The 17,693-nt window shown below is 37.7% G+C and overlaps 1 protein-coding gene across 4 annotated transcripts in view; it reads right to left on the reverse strand.

Moving 5' to 3' along the window:
• The window catches only part of Zasp66 (PDZ_signaling and DUF4749 domain-containing protein Zasp66), a 57,068-nt gene extending 39,375 nt beyond the window's left edge, over positions 1-17,693 (reverse strand). The window contains exons 1-3 of one of the 4 annotated variants that reach the window (XM_086977836.1): positions 17,554-17,693; positions 8,277-8,400; positions 1,559-1,652 (exon numbers count right to left, since the gene is read on the reverse strand). In XM_086977836.1, coding sequence (XP_086833962.1) covers positions 1,559-1,652; positions 8,277-8,303 — 121 coding nt within the window. In that variant the 5' untranslated portion in view covers positions 8,304-8,400; positions 17,554-17,693. Of the gene's footprint in view, positions 1-1,558; positions 1,653-6,696; positions 6,810-8,276; positions 8,401-9,347; positions 9,483-17,491 lie in introns of those variants that run through there. The other 3 variants (XM_086977837.1, XM_086977838.1, XM_086977839.1) reach the window with 3 other exon arrangements.

A 17,693-nucleotide genomic window follows, 5' to 3' on the forward strand; every position in this document is an offset into this window, starting at 1 on the left:
AACGAATATTTGCAGCAAACGTAATGCCAACTAACCCTCTTTCCCTTTTGAGCTTTTCTCCTCGTTACGCTTAAAATCCTTTGGATTTTCTATCTTTAGGAAATGCTGGAAAGGTCCTTTTAGACCTTCTGTTCCCCGATATTTGCTTATTTGATCAGATATTCCTTTTGGTGTTGATGTAGAGTCCACATTGTTAAGCATCAGACCCTCAATTCCAGTGTTTTCCATTCCAGGCCCTGCCTATAGGGTTTGTAGATGTACGATCAAATCAGTCCTTACTAAAGTTCTATTGCGAAGATGTCATTTTGGAACGCTACGAATAACGATATTTTTTGTCTCATTACTTTGTTTAAGCAAGTCTTGGCGTTAGAATAAAGCTTTTAGAAGTTTCGCGATGACACCAAATAGGGGTTCTTCAAAAGAAACGAAAATGTCTTCCATTGTTTATCCTCTGACTTGGTGTAGTGTCATTTCCAGCAAATCGTTCAGCGCAACTATCGCTTATGTTCAGCGTTTCTATTCACAGTAGCCAATATGGCAGAATAGTCCTGAAATCTAGATGATGTAGGCGGGTAAACGACATTGTGCAGTACAATCCCGTGTCATTACAATGCTTTCGGGCACATTATATTTATTGCGTACCTATCTTTACAATTCTAGCTCTTTATTATTAAATAGCTTAGCTTTTCTATTCAGTTGAGGCTATTTAATGAGAAAGGGCCAGTATTGTATCAACTAAGATAGATACGCAATCCACACACGTTACACGTGAACTGAAATAAAGCTGATGCGATATTGTCATTTTTAGATTTCTAACCTCGCAGTACCTATTGGATTATCTGCGATTTAGAATGCAGATACGTAAAACGTTCGGATTTGGGGGTATCCCTAAACGATTATTCGCACTTCCCTTTGCTCAGTAGTAGTTGAAAGATGAAGCATCGATATTCAACATTCCTGTCTCTTTAGTAAAGGAATCGTTTGCTCTGGTGAAACTGAAATAGCGCTTTTACTTAAACATGCAATTGATTGAACTAGGTGCATAGGCACGATTATGTATGAAGACCAATATAGCTACTGACAATCCTCTAAAACCGCCGATCACGATAAGAACGACTAAGTAGAAGGTAGAACAGTTCCGATAGAAAACCAGTAGCTTTCAATACACACCTGGCGGAATACCAAATAAAGCATATTGAGCAAAAAATTTCTTATAATATCTTTAAAAAAGCCGAATTACGTAAGGATCTGTTTTGACGGTAACGTTACACAACGAATAGAGGTGACGCTGATTGCCTTCTCCGCCGTAACTATTTTACAGGGTGAGCTTGAATTTTCCATTGTTTTAACACGTAGCCGAACCGACCTTTGGCATACGTCTTTGTGTGTTTCTGGGCTGGGGAAACGAGAAACAAATTGAACCCAGTTGACTAGTTCAGGAGTTTTCGTAGCTGCTAGTGCGCATTAATTGATCCTATAAGATGAAGAAAACGCGTACTGATAAGGTCAACGCCAAACATTCAAACGAGAGGAATGGTAACGAATACGAAAAACCTACCTTCCTTGTATTCATAATTTCCATCGCCGTAGAAGGCAGGAGCGGCAGGGACAGCACCCGGTGGAAGACGTTGTACCGTGATCGTCGCTTGTGTCTGAAATGTTTCCCAAAAATCAGGCAAAACTTCGTACACGAATAAACCCTAGTTCGTGAGTGAATCTAAAGTTTTGAGGTAAATAAGTGTTACACGCTTCCAATTAAGTATTTGAATTATTAAATGGTACAGTAAAAAAACGTGTAGCCTATTTTGTCTTGCGAGCGGCGATTATAACTTAATTTAAACGTATTTAAAGACACCCTTTGCAGGTATCAATGCGATTCTCTATTCAGTGCTAAGCTAATAAATTGGATTTTACTGCTGTTACTGCCGAAACGTTGCGATAGAAAATGCTGTCATATAACGGCGAACATAGACTCCTAACGGATTACAATTGCTGGCTGATCCTGCCAATGGCTTTAGCCATAAATCAGTGCAACCGATGGTCACGTGCAAACATTACAAAGACCAGGATATCTGGCAACGGCGCTGCAGAGGATACGATCCCGTTACATGGTACTACTTCGATACCTGCCAGAAATGGCTTTAATATCCAAACGGCCGCCTGATGCACCCTAATATAAATTATTTCCTTTCCATGAATATACAGATTTTCGTCATTGCGCAGTATGTCAATGCACGAGGTTATCTGTGGAAACGCTCAAATACACAATTTTCGCTTTTTAGTGCGTTCCACAATAATCCAAAAAGCGAATAGGTTTTCGCCAAAGTCTACTAGAAACCCCGAACACCTAGATCTGAACCCAGACGTAGACACCCGCCGGTGCCTCCCAAATTTTTATCCATTACCTAAGCTTTTTTTTGTAATTTATAATTAATATTATATATTAATAACATTTTTTACATTAACTGATTATTGTTAATTAATTTAAGAAATTGTTAACTCAACGCTCCACCACGCACTTTACAGCTTCGCAGCTCATTTAAGACATCCGAATTTTCAACGATTGTAGTGATGGCACACCGCTCCGGCATAAAGGCGACCAATTTTCAAGATACCTTGTTTTCCTATCGTGATAGCCACAGCATACTTGGGATTTATATACGACTGCCACGCATATATATTCTGTGGTGTGCGAACAGAATACAGAAGAGAAATCCAACTAAATAATCAATCTTCCAAGCAACCAAACCTGTGTGGAAAATTTTCAGCAGAACTTCTGTTGCGACAACAAGGCGATTAAGCCAAAGAAGATATTACCTACGGAATCGTCGTGCCGGAATATGAATGACAAACCTTTTTCTTAACAAACGTTTTAGCTTCCACTCGGCTAATAGTCGCGTCTACATTTGGTCCACGCGAGTAGATCTTACAATATGCTGCAATGGTATGCACGTGGACGGCAGAAACTTCACGACCGTGTCCAAATAAATGCGTATTACTGTGAAAACAAGTTGAAATTCAAGTTCCACGTTTACGGGAGTGCACGAAACTATAGAAAGCCTTTTGCACGAACGCACAATTCATCACCTTCTCTTTTTGCGAAATCAAATATATCTTCTTCATATGCGTATCTGTTATTTTTATAGACCGCCTTTTCTAGTGTCCCAATAAAGGATGCAGAATATTAATTGCGAAATAGGTACCCTCTTTGATTGTGCCGGTACACAGGGTCATTACAATGCTGCTTCGATTTAAACAATAGAAGGCTGAATGCATTTCAGACTGGATGTTTTTAAATTATTTAAGAGCTCGAAACTTGACTGATCTAGTTTTTTCTTGATAATCTTCACTCCTTAGAATGCCATTAATTTTACTTTCGAATCGAAAAGGCGTAATACAGGTAAGATTAATAGAAGGGGAAGGTCTCTGGTCGCAGCCAGTGGGACGAACGCCTTTCGACACTTTTCGGCGACGCAAGCCTTGAAGCAAATGCCTTTGGCATTTAGGAGCAGACCACTATATATGTATATACATACATATATACGTATATTCCTTCTTCGTTTAATTTTACTTTCATCAATATTCGCCATAAGTTCGCCAGAAGCCTTATGCGTGACGATCAAAGTACGCTGTACCAAGAATCGGCTACAACCATGGATGACTAGACCGTCGCATAAGATGACCTTGACCATGATCTACCCCCGAATCGTGGCATACATGTTTTTTAGCGAGATAAAACGGGCAACAATGGGCTGAGGGTTTCTCCCTCTAACTACACCGGTTTGTTAGAACTAAGACACCTTTGCCACGCCGTAATTGATTTTTGCTTTAAAATTGTTTATTTAAGTACTTAAGATATATTGTGACACGTCTGTCTCTGCCAGGATCCCTAGCGCAGTTGAGCACATTGTCAGGATGGAGCGGCTCCGTCTAAAACCGTGATGTCTTCTCTAAATTACCGCCATAGCCTCCAGAAATTGATCAAGCTTCTTTTTGCTTGTAGAAAGTACTCTCCTGAAGGCAGTGTGTGTTCTCCATATTTCTTTATCCGTAAGGTATGGTCTTGACCCACATTGGCATGATCGGCGCTTCTTTTGGATTAGAATCGCTCGGCCCGAACCTACCCAAAGTGCTCTAATATGACCGATATAACAATACAAGGCGGCAGTTTTTGGTGAGAGAGTGTTTAATGGCATGGCGTTTTGCCTTCTCCAAAATAAAAGTTTTCCACAGCTCCAGATAGCTGTGTTCTTACAAAGGGCAGATTCTCCGAAAAGCGGTCCTGAGGTGGACCAATTGGGCTTCATCATCGGGTGGGAAGAGAAGTTTTTGGACTGAGACACCATAAGACCAGTTTCCTTCTTGCGTCAAGCAATGTCAAGGATAGCAAGACAACCTCACCAGTTGATGTGTTCGCCCTGATGCATTTCTTTTTCCTTTAGCAATCCTTTAGCGAGGAAGTGATTGTGGACAAGACGTTGACAACAAATTTGAAGAGTAAAGGACTTTCTAACAATATGTCAAACTTCGCTATCAAAAAATAAATACAGTCATCATTTTCCTAACAGCTTGATAATAAAAAACGGTGCAAAAGCGTAAACCAAGGCATTGGAAAGCTTACTGCTATACAGGAGAAGAAAATCTTATTCTATAGTAGTACTAAACACTATATTTACGGGCATTACATTTGAGAGTGGCTAGCAAAGCGACGAAAGCTCCAAACTAGGGTTCATTATACTAAGAATGAAGAGACTGGAAGGTATAAAACGGTTGCTTAACTCACTAACGAAACCGGTAACGATGTATGCACTTCGATATAAGCGGATATGGTCCTGGGTTCTGGTCTGTTTTGGCCAAAGGACAGCAACAATTAGTAATCCGGGCATACAGAATAGAATAATACAGATACCACTGCCCTAGAATGCTACCATGGGGCACACTAGCTGTAAATAAGCACAACTCTATATGTATAGAATTCTGACACTATTGAAAGCGAAAACGTATATCTCTTAAATGTTTCAAAAACGTTATGATACGCATGAACGCAGAAATAGGCCCGATTTTCAATAACGCCACAAAACGGCTACATGGCGCCTGTATATACCAACTGGGAATAGTCAATTCCAAACGTTTATGGTAGAGTTCGGAAAAGCGATGATTGACGTGCCCTATGTGACTCTACAGAAGCAGACCAGGTTGATAACACAGTAATCTATTTTTAAGCCCTAAAAACAACAAGGCAGAAAAGGGGGCATAGATGTTTCAAAACAAAGACATAAATCAGTATAGACTTGGAAAACCGACGGCTTGTCGGATAAACGTTTTTTGACACCGAGCATCTCGACATGGTGTAACAGAGCCTTGGAAGATTCAGGCAGAACGTAGCAAAGTTGACGTCAGCGGACGATGAAAAATGTTAAAGATCGAAGTGGCAATGATTAAGACATGTATGCTTCGTGGCTCCGGAGAAGTGTACGGTATATACCACAATTTTTTCATTTAGAACGTGATAAGGCGAAAGGTCGAGTATAAGTCTAAAAGCGAAGGCGGTGATATAATAATCGGTGACAGCTTGATGATTTGCCGGATAGATGGTATCTAAGGTCAACATTCCTGAAGAAATGAAAAACACAATTGGAGAACGCAATAAGACAATATACATGAGTTCGACGAGAATCGTCTGCGGCATAAATGGCAAGAAACTGCCAGCAAAATATCTGTAGGTATCGGTAAGATCCATACGATCTCTAAGAATGGTTGCTATTTGAGGTTTAGTGCATCACTAAAGCAAAGTTGGTCTTTCTTCTATACGAAATTATTTTATAGTATAAGGCCGTCGGAGACTTTTATATCCAAACCATATCTGAACTATCACATGTTTATTGTTTATATTCTTTACGATAATACTCGGTCCATGCTGCCCTTACGCGACATACGTAAGAATCAGGCTTTTGCATTTTCACCAAACGCAAAGGATTCAGTTTTTGCATGAAGGTTCGATTAGGCGCTGATCCCATCTTCCCTCATAGAGCCATCCTTTCCGATTCCCAGTTTATGTTGATGTAAAGATGACACCCCGTCACCCCTAACAATTCTACACTGAACTTATTTCTATAAACTAGGGCTTATTCAAACTACTCAAATTTTCTATTTTCCTATGGCACACTAAAGGACGATATCTGGGTAAACGACCTCAGATTTTAAAGGCAACAAGTGTATCTCAATAATTAACAAGTACCGCGACATGTCGTATTATTATAAAATAATGTTGGATGACATGTATTACCATGTAGCTACATAGCACTAGTTACATGGCAACTCAAGTAACGTCCGGGCATGTCCGGTACCGGACCTACATGGTTAAGATAAGGCAGAAACAACAATATGCTTATTTTATGAATAGTCACAAAATAACCGTTTTCGAAAGCGTTCCATAAAGGAACAGGGCGAAAACAGTGATTAGCGCAAAATTTGGCAGCTTCCGTGGGTTTGGGAGAGCGAGAGTACGGTACCAAAAGTTTTCATGCAATATAAACAAATTTAAGAACTTTCATAGCAACCAGCCCTGGAAAGCAGAAGTTGTTTTTAAAAAACTACCTAGTGTTTTTTTCTAATACAAAAAGCGAGTACCATGCTTAAGCTATACATAGACCATTTGGGGGAATTGTTTCCGTATATAAATGCGTTTGCTCTAACCTCTTAAAAAGCCGGACGCTCTCCATCCAATCTGTAACGGTTTGTGCTCTACGGAGCTCTGTGAAGGTAGCCCCGGCTAGATGATATAGAATACAGCTTCTAAGGAGAAATTACTGTTTGTGCGCGATTGAAAAAGTAAACCAAAAATGTGCTTAAGTTATCAACGCGCAATTGGTTCATGTATCTACTTCATATTATAGTATCGGTTAAAGCGATATAGTAAAGATGGATTTTACCATAAGGTGTGTAGGAATGAGAACGTGGCCAACGAGTACTAAGTGTTACGTTTTATGCAATACGGTAACTTCGGAATACTTGATTTAACGTAAACGTGACCAAAAAGCAAGGCCCGTAAGCTAAACAAAAACTCATGTCGTTTTCGAGAATCGCTGAGTCATATGTCAAAAAGCGGTACATAGTGTACCTAAAATGTGACCTGTACACCGATTTTATTATTACAAAAAATTACTTTATAGACCACATGAAATCTGACTTACCAAATAGAAAATAGGAGCCACAAGATGAGTAAAAGAAGTACGACTTTCATATATTTTGGTATGATTATGTATGATATATATATATATATATATATATATAATTACTCTCACTCATGTTAAACTTTAAGATATTATGATAGATTATTTGATGCATGAAATCCCTTTAGCGCTTAAAACTGCTGTCTTATTTTGCTATCTAAACTGTAACAGGGAAGTTCTTTTATTCACATGTGTTGTGTAATACGAGTCATTTTATTCATCTTAGCCCCCTGATTTTTCTGTAGCAATCGAAATTTTGTACTTTGTAGGCTACCCGACTGTTTCACTATTTCATTAGTATGATCCAGAAGCATCACGTGATGATGTAACGGGTCGTAGTTCTTAAAAAGGAAATTATGATGCAGTTTCACTATATTCTATGGAACTCATTCTTTCAAAGGTGCGGCATAAATAACAGACTTGTAGATTTTCAATTTTTGATCGAATACTTCGTTTGAAGGGACTCATCAATGCTAACCTAACTCTGATTCGCCGGTGAACTCAAAATCCCGAATCATCGATCGAGTATTCTTTCAATATTTATTATTTCAATATATTTCAATGACTCCAAATGTTTTTAAAAATGCAAAAAACGTAAGAACGAAGCTAAGACTTTTTTGCAGCGGGGTTTGCAAAAGTTAATGTTAGGATAATATTTTGTTCTTTGAACCTAAAGCAAATGAGTTGCCTTTTAAAAACGCGAAATTTCTATCACATAATAGGAGCAACCAACATACACAACGCTGTTTTCTAAAAGCTCGAGACGAACTTTCTTTTATACAAAAAAAAGCCGCAATAAATTGTTGACAATATTTTAAATTTGGGAAAAAGTCTTCCATAGATTTAACTGTTGCATTTTATAGTATGAATTTTTACTAGCTAGGAGTACCTAGATTTCAATAAAAGTGAAAGGCGTATTAATTATTTTCATAGCTATATTAACATGTCATATTAATGTTTAGGCGTAATAACAACGGCAAATGATAACGGCTTCGTTAGTACATATTTTTGTATTAGATGTAGTGGGAATTAGAACCAATTTACCTGATTAGGTCCGGGTCGATGTGGCATACTGGTTGCGTTTCAAATCAACTGAGGTAGACACTGGTGATCGAAGACAACTTGGAATTTATTTCCGCAAAGACGTTAGCACGAGCGCTTAAAAAACCTGGAAGTTCGCAAATATATTATGTGTAAAGACTTACTTTAGTTAACAATATGTCTGCTAACAGCCATTTACATACCTTCCATGCAGTAAAGGCTATACTTGTTGTGTTTACAACCTATTACGCAGCCAAATGTACTAGACGACTATCCCGACAGAAACAAAATTTATAGGACTAATAGTGCAACGTTTTATAACAGTATTGTAACAGAAACATTAGCAGAGCCTCGTCATCGCAAGGCGACAATGCGTACCGTGTAATAACAGCACCGTTATTAATGTGAGAAAATTGTCCATCCTTTTATTATAAATAAACGATAAAAATACGAATCCATTGCCTAGCGGCTTTGGCTTGGAGTTATTTCCTGCGGCATAAGCTGAATCCTGACATATTCAAAGAAAGTGGTTGTAGTTTGTTATTATTCCAACACAGTAATCTAGTTTTTTTTAATCGCGATGTTGCAGATCATCTTTTGCTACTGAAGATGAGAATCTGGTCTAAACAACGATCCCGATTGAGGGCATTGGTTGGTAACAGGCCTATGTAATTTTGTGGATCGATAAACAACTGCTAGTTATCCAACAAACGATGGTCGAACAATGATTTAGTATTAATTGCAAAGAGTTAGTTGCGTGTAGCAAAGCCGTAAATACCGACTGAGGCAATTAAGACTACGATAAATTTTGTGGGAAAGCCAAATTAATTCCAAAACGAGTCACCGCTTTTCCATTTCAGCAAGCATTTGGAACAAAGTAATATGGTTACTTTTTTCTTACGTTACGAAACAAACAAGTAGTAATGTGATAAGGTTATCAGTCGAATAGTAATTAATATGAATCATGTTGATATACCAAACTACGGAAGTCAACAGTACTAAGGGCACTACTATATACGTTAAAGGAAATAGTTAACTCCATCAGAAAACGACATGGGTAAGGGGGTGGTTCACCTGAATGAATGCTTTTATTTCAGCAGACAATTATTAAAGCTGATCTTGCCCTTCAGTCCGCTAAACTATATTGTTTACTAGCCCGCAGCCGTTTGCAACCTGCGATTTTTTCCGATGTGTCAGAAGGTTGTAGCCCTTCAAAAAGAAACCAATCGAATAACAGCAGCAGTAGTATCTAGGGGGGTCGCACTATTTGTGAAGGGAATGGTCTGTTAGGATTGTTCACTAAAAGAACGCAATCAGGCAGTGCTTCGGCGATCATAAGCTTTCAGCAAGTATTCTATTTTATAAGCGAAATTTACAAGAACTAGATTTTGTGATGCACCTAAATCACAGTGTTGTAGACTAAAGCTAGGGATTGTTCGAGATAATTCAAACATCTATTCTCATAGGGCAAACCAATAGTATTTGATATATTTCTTCAAGCGGTGATACAGGCCACGACTTTCTACAACGTATTAGACGGGCACGTAGAGTTCGCCTTATGCGTACTTTAATTTAATTAGATTAGTCAATGTTACACCAACCTAGTTTCCAAAAATATTACCAATTATTTTGCCCCATCTAACCCTTTACTTTTTTTGCAGTAATACATCAGCCCATTCTGATATGAACAAATTTGATCCACCTTCCTTTCCATATATTCAATTCTCTCGTTAAATCCAGTTCTCTTTGATGAACCTTATGCAACACAGTCATCCCCTCACCCTCTTCCCCTATTTAGACGTAACATTTATTACAAATAAATTACTATCAGATTACAGACCGACATCTTTATTAGCGTCCGATTGCAGCTTCTAAGGTCCTGTAGTATTAAACCTCTTGTCCTATTCTAACTATCCAGTTATAGTAATCATATATCTTGATTTTATTTTTTGTCAGTGGCCCTGTCGCTATAGTGCAGTTATCCTATGCTAATGATTGGCTACCCTGAAATATACGTCTCAATAGCTTCGCTATTATTTTGCAAATAATCAATTCATGTACTGTCTCATTCCTCCTGTTCGATAGAATTACTAAACTCTAGTTCAATTAACCCAAATGAATTTCATTTCATTTGCACTTGTAAAGTTAATTTTCGGCCGTGTACGTTGCGCCTATTTGACACCTTACGTAACCCAGAGCCACTACTCTTTTACGTTTGTTCCCGCTTTCCTACTGGAACATTGTTGTATCATCGATACTCTGTTATACCTAAACCTTTCCCCTTTTTCTATTAATAATGGCCTCTGGGAAAACTGTGGATTTAATTGACGAATTTAAGCCATATATTCAAACGGCTTATATCTCATAAATCATTTTGGAGATTATCAAATTAGCATAGCATCTTTTTACGGGAGAAAAAGTTCAGTCACAGAAATACTTATCCAATTTAAAAAAAATGACCAGAATACGGGTCGTATTTATGTATTACTAACCATTTCAACAAAAATTATGATTTTACCACTAAATCGCGAGAAAGTGTAAAATCAAAAGTTGCTCCCTGACTAAATGTTAAGTCCGTTTTGAAGGTTGAAAAACAAACATTCTTTTAATATAGCTTTTAGTAAAGTAAAGCAACATTATAGTCTAAAGGAGCCCTTCTGGAAAGGAGTGTCAAGAAATACAAACCGTACATGCCGAGATAGTCCACATTTTATAAACCGTCTCGAAAATCAACGAAACTACCATTATGCTTTTCTAGAAGAGAAAAAAGCTGACTTAAAAAATTTTCCCACACAAAGTGGATCGTGATGACGAAGCATCTCGGCAAAAACTACCCTTTACCACTCGATAGTAAAAATACGAAAACGCGAAAAATTAGTTCCAAATTGCATGTCGTGCTCATTCTGTCAAGCTCAATAAAAAACTAGTTTTACAATATGCATTTTTGGAAAATTTTTAACGGTTATATAGCAATTTTGAAAAAAAGATCAACTCGCAAATTAACAATATGCTTTACAAGAAAAACAACTTTCTCAGGGAAAAAGTCAGCTCATGCCGGCATAACCCGACGATATCACGGGGTCGACCTAGACAAACAGAGAAACTAATAAGAGCTTTAGAAAGAAAGTTAAATGGGCCGCAGGCTTGCGAAGCACTAAACGAGATATATTCAAATGATGTTTGGCTTATGACAGCAGCATCATTCTACTTTACATCGGTACCCTGCATGTTGTTGCAGAATTAGTCAAGCGTTGTTTTTAGAATGCTGACAGGCGGTATGCTGTATAAAACTAACGTATCGTAGTTGGTAGTCACAGCCGTGATAGTGAGTTTCAACTAGTCTAGTACTAATATTTCGTGCCAATATCTCGTGCTATGTATAGCCGACACGTTCTATCACACCATTTAACCTGGTTGTTGTCAGCACTGAATCACTAAATTGTGGGTTTTCTAGCGATTTTGCGTGTTTTCGAGGGTAAAGTGCCGAAATAGGAGGAAGTACAAATAATATTGAGGAGCACAAAGTGCTGATTAGCAGATTATTTCATTAAATCAAACGTTAAAACGCTGCTGAAACGTGTTGTTTTTTTTTATAATGCAGTCGCCACAATTGCGTAATTTGAAAAAGATATACTACGAAGCAGGAGGACCGTGTAATTATTTATAAATGAATTTATAAAAACTTAGATTCGTCTTGTATGACGTCTTCCAAAAAAGATAAAAGAAGCATGGGTATCGAAAATTACGCTTTGTCACTGATTCAAAGAGGCTGGGTTAAAAAGCAGTAGACCTGCCAAGAATCTTCAGTTGAATGCTTGAATAGAACGAGCTTGTCTCCGTTGAGCGAACCAAATCATGAGACAACGCTCAAGATTAGACCGTTGAAGACTGGGAAGAAGTCCAGTGTTCAGGCGAATCTCTTGGAAAGAGCATCCACCATGCTTTCAAATATGTTGGCGAGTCATTTATCGAAAACCACGTCATGCCGAAAATAGAATATCCATAAAAAGTTATGATATGGACTATGATTTCTGGCAAGGGCATTGGGACGATGTATTCCACGCAGGGAACATTAAAGCAGTAGAAAAATGCTAGAGTTATCGAAGGCAAGATGCTGCTTTAGGTGTGGGAATGGTTTCCCGACGTTGACTAGATCTTCACGCACGATGTAGCACCCTGTCACAGAGCCTTGGAGTACCTTTAGGTTATTCATTACCAATGACTTTTAGGTAAAAAAAAAAAGGTCTGGGTACCTATTCTAAGAGATCAGAGCTTCAACAACGTTTTTTCATTACATTATGATGGCTCAATAGTTTTCGCTGTCTGTATGTGTATAATCTTTAACGGCGAATGATCCTAACATCAGTGCTCACCGTGACCAACAGCAGTCGAAAATTTGGATAATATTTTATATCAAGTTAATCTTTTGATTATTCTATTTTCCAAGAAAAGGGTTCAAAAGCGTTCAAGAGTTTAAAAAGAAAGAAGAGTGTTCAAAAAACGATACTTCGACGTTGTATACTTTCAAAACTGTTTGCATCACCACGCCTCGCGTTGTCTTTGATGACTCTCTCCTTCATGAAGTTCTAATTCATCATACTCGTCTGCTCGTCCCTTTTTCTTGCTTCACCGAATTGTGCTTACATTTTACATAGGCTTAAGAAAATTTGTATCGTCTGTTCTACGGGTCATTCACCATTATTGTGAGAACACCACAATGGCATACCATGATACCACAGCGTCACGTATAAAAATATATTCATATGACGACTGTTGCGTCTGATAACGAACGTAAGTCATCGAAGTTTCTATCGCTGACCGCTCCTTAGCTATGACCCTTATCGGATCGTGTACTACTATTTAAAGGAGCTGCACTCAAAAAACAAATTCTCTGCAGGCTCACAGTCATTTTATAAATTATCAACACGTCTTCTCAATAATACAGTTATGACGCAACTTTACGTTACAACCTAAACCTTTTTTATATTGTATTGCTTTTTTATACTTATACTATCTAGTACCTTGTTAATTACCTGTAAGTATGAAAATATGGCTTATATTTTTAGGTGTACCGTCAACGGGATTTTGACGGTTGACATTTTCACCTCAAGATAGCGTACGTTTAAATATATATACACACACAGCTCAATATCATATACATTAAGTAATATGTCTTTACTCAAAGACTATTAGTATTATTTATGAAATATTTGCTGCTTGGCAATTTATTTTTAGCGCTTTGCCACTGCTTCCGTCGCATTCAATATGCCATACTGCTTGTGCTCTGGACACCCTAGTGTACCGTAAGATCATCATTCTGCTGTACCCTCTATGATGTAGCTTAGGGCCGCGACTGCCTATTTCTCCATTGGCTTTCGATGTGATCAAGAACAGACAAAATTTTTCCAAAACGACAACACACTATTATGATTCAAGAGCGTTCTCATTTTATTCCTTCTATGGGAATTAAATCTATGAAGTGAATATAAAAACAATTGCACTCGAATGTTGTATAATCTTTGTAATTACGCCTAAGCAACTACAAGTAAATTATTATTATTAAGATCAGGCTGCACGTCTACTAAAAAATGTCGTTTCTGATGAGCTGCTAGCCTTTTCAACTTTTCTAAAGCTGATATATACTGCGTTCCAATATAGTATTCAGTTCTTTCTACACCATTCCCAGGTACACCTCAAAACTATTATTTGCCTTCTGAGAGCCGATATATCAATAAAATAGCCATTCCAGGGCATACATAATACGTTAATAATAATAATTCGTATTTTACATTGTTCTAGGAATATTTTTTCTGCGAGATCTGAATACAGTTATAGATAACTGGAATGTAATCGTAAGGTAAGGTGGTCAATCAATTTGAATTTTGCTTAATTTATTTATCTATTTTGCCTATCTGAGAGTTTCTCTCCTAACGCATTAAAACCATTAATATAGCATATATATTAAGCACTAATATATTATTCAGCCGAACCAGTGTGGTTAATATTTGCCATTGCTTGTTCTAAGTAACTTATCTTTTATGTCCATGCTACAGAAGAATTTCCGTAGAGTCTAGGGCCATAGAGCCCTAGTTGGTCGAATTATAGCTGGTTTGCCTTCCCCATTTCACTGTGTTAATTAGGTGATCGAGATTATTGACGACTTTTAAGCCAAAATTGAAGCAAATACTTTTTCATACTCTAAAACAGTATTACTAAACTAAATATGCACAGTTTTCACCGATGATCTTCTGCCACTTTTTTGGCCAGGCCATAATCTTATCATTGTAAGACTTCAGAAGTTTTTGAGCGAAACTGTGGCAGAAAAATGGTTGCATCCCTCAGTTGAAAAGAAATACCATTAAACTCTACGGAGATCTAAATAGATCATAGTTTGGTGGTGAGGACCTGAACTACAGGACAGATGCATTCAAGTTTTCCATCCACGCTTTTTCAATTTTTGCCGGTTTTCAAAAGATGTACGTAACATGACATTGTCCTTGGTGAAAGATGACGTCGCTTCTATTCACTAGCTTAGGTCGATTCTTTTTTCAATCGGTGGTAGTTGCTGATATTAGAGGTCGGAATCAATCGTTTTGCCAGGTAAAAATAGCTCATAACGCTCGATTCCTTTCCAGCCAGACTAAGTGCATCACGTTCTTTGGCGTTAGTCTAATTTTGTTTACCTACTGTAGAGAGGTACCTACTGCTGCATATGATTCACTTTTGATCATCCGTGGTCAACTGTAAATGTCTTGATTTCGTGACGCTTCCGTAGCATTTTGCCAATGGAAATATCATCGAACATTTTCTGCGTCCATTCGTCTGATATCAAGCATCTTTTTATAGCCAGCTTTTTTTAAGTGGAATAGGCTAAAACTATTTGATATCAAATGCTTAGTTTCTTGGCAATGTCATGGTCACCCCTATGCCGGTCTGTCACGATAATTTCATCAATTTTTTTTGTAACTAATCGACCGTTATGATAAGCACCCTTCAAATTTCCAGAACAAAATTCTTTCGATGACGCATCTTGACCATGAGCAGTACAAATTTATTTACTGGCCTGCCTAGCCTTTATCATAATGAAATACAAAAATAAATGTGACAAATCTTCGCGTAAATTTCACCTATCTTCAAGGCACTTTACCATGAATCTAAATCAGCGCATTCAAACTACTGTCAGATTATAGCTTTCAAACATTACCAACGCTAGTGCCTGCAATCTACCCAAAAAACAATAAATACTTGTTTGATGACCCAGTATTTACCGCGTGTTTTATCTAAGTTTGGAATATATTTTTATAGTTGTTTATAAGACTATATCTAGAAAAGTACAAAAATCTTAACGAACTATTTTGCATATACTAAGCGTCATTCCTGGCAATCCAGTTTATTCAATATAGCTATCATCCACCGTGACTGCACTTTAGTTTCGGAGCTTAAACGAGTCATTTTCAAAATATAATTTCTTTAGTCCGTCAAAAAACCTTTTAACCGTCAAATGAATGTAAACTTTATAATATTTTGTTATAGTTACGTCTTACTATAGGCATCCGAGTATAAGCTGTGAATCTCCGTCCATATAATAAGCTTACGTAAAATCATTAGTGTACATTATTGAAAACGTGCCGTCCGACAAAAGGTTTCAATACAGCTCGACGGAACACTACGGCGTACAAATAACAATGTGCGCACCAGAGTTTATTGACGCTATCCAAAGGTGATGGACAAAGTTGTTCTGCTTCGATCAGCGCAGAAGTGTCATATGGGTACAGACAAGATGTCACAGATTGCTCACGAAGTACGTGTCATATGTGATAGACGTCGGACTGATGTTCTCCAGAGATAATACGGCCAAAACATTTGATCAGTGTCGTTTGGTGCTCAGTTCTTTTCTTTCTAGATTAAATTACCTCAGAAACGATCTGACGACTAGCTCATAATTTAGAGGGTGTGTTTGTGTGTTCAAATCAACTATTCAGCCCTGTTCTGAAGGTGGGTCCAGTGACGAAAACATCGTGACACCACAAAGGCACCAAAATATTAATTTTCATATTCTATAAACTGTTGCACGATCGTGGATAGCTAAAGTATCTCAAGCACGATCATGTGACGTCTAGGAAAATTGTGCACTGGTTCATATTAGCAAGCGAATGCATTTACGAATATTGGCGTGCTCTAAAAAACATACGTGGCTGCCGAATAGTCCAGAATTCAGCCTGTTGGCAGACCATTTATGGGACGCGATCGAACTAAAGTCTAACATAACATTTGTGCTATCAAGAACTGCGAAAGGAAAATTTGAAAGGAGGTTACAGCTAAAGCATTTTGTTGAAATATATTTATGAACTTTATGTGTACAATGTAAAATAAAAGAACAAATGTGCCGGCACCGGAATTTGAAACGAAGAGCTTTAGCCGATATTTTGATTACTGTGGTACGTAATTACAAAAGCTGCCAAACATAGCCGTAGTAAGCGTACCACGATGAACACACCTTGGTACATTTGCAGCCAAACCTAAGCTAAGCATGCTAAATTTCAAAATTCCTAATAACTAGAAAATTATTAATTCTAGAAAGAAATGTGAGGCAGTTTTTGCTAAAAATTAAGAGCTTTAAAAAGGTGGGCTTCGCGCCTCTTTCAGAGAAGCTACAAAAAAACAGCTTATATTAAGTTTCGAAAATGGTATAAAGCCCAAAAAATAATTTTACACATTATTTGGTACGGAGACGCTCTAGGTCAACACTTAACTGCACTTGTAAACTTGCAAAAACGCTCCTTGTGTATAATTTATTTTCTTATAAACCAAACCGTCCCTAGCGATAGTTAAAATTCACTATAGCACATTTTTTGAAGCGTCGTCATACAAAACTGTTCTCCAAATGAGTTCCAAAACGTAAAAAAATATGTATTTACATCCTTTTCAAATCGGCTCCTGTTTTGGTTGTGTGGATAGTAATATATCAATAGAGTTCCAAAGAACTGTTTATCTGACGAAGTTCCATGGAAGAGTACTTTGAATCACACTTATCGTTTATAATCAGCTGATACCTTTTCGTACACTAAAACAAAGCAACGAATTGCGCAACTCAAATGCGTTCTATAATTTTCGTTGCTAGTGTTATAGATTTTCTAATCAGCGAAAATTGCACTATCGCCGGACAACACTTTATCGCATATTTATGGTTTCACGTATAATGAGAAGGCGTTGCTCACCTACACAGACGAAAACACGTAAGACGTATATCTTAATGCCACTATTTCTTTGTTTAACGTACCTACTTCAGGCCACATACAGAGAGCGAAAGGCAGTGAGGAAGTGATGTGATTTGAACTGAACGATCTCAGATGTTAAAACATCGCGAGCTAACGGTTGCTTATACAGTCCCTGAGCATGTGCGACTTAGCAGACAGCGTT

Source organism: Varroa destructor, unplaced genomic scaffold, assembly GCF_002443255.2.
Source record: "Varroa destructor unplaced genomic scaffold, Vdes_3.0 BEIS01000001.1, whole genome shotgun sequence".
Classification (NCBI taxonomy): domain Eukaryota; kingdom Metazoa; phylum Arthropoda; class Arachnida; order Mesostigmata; family Varroidae; genus Varroa; species Varroa destructor.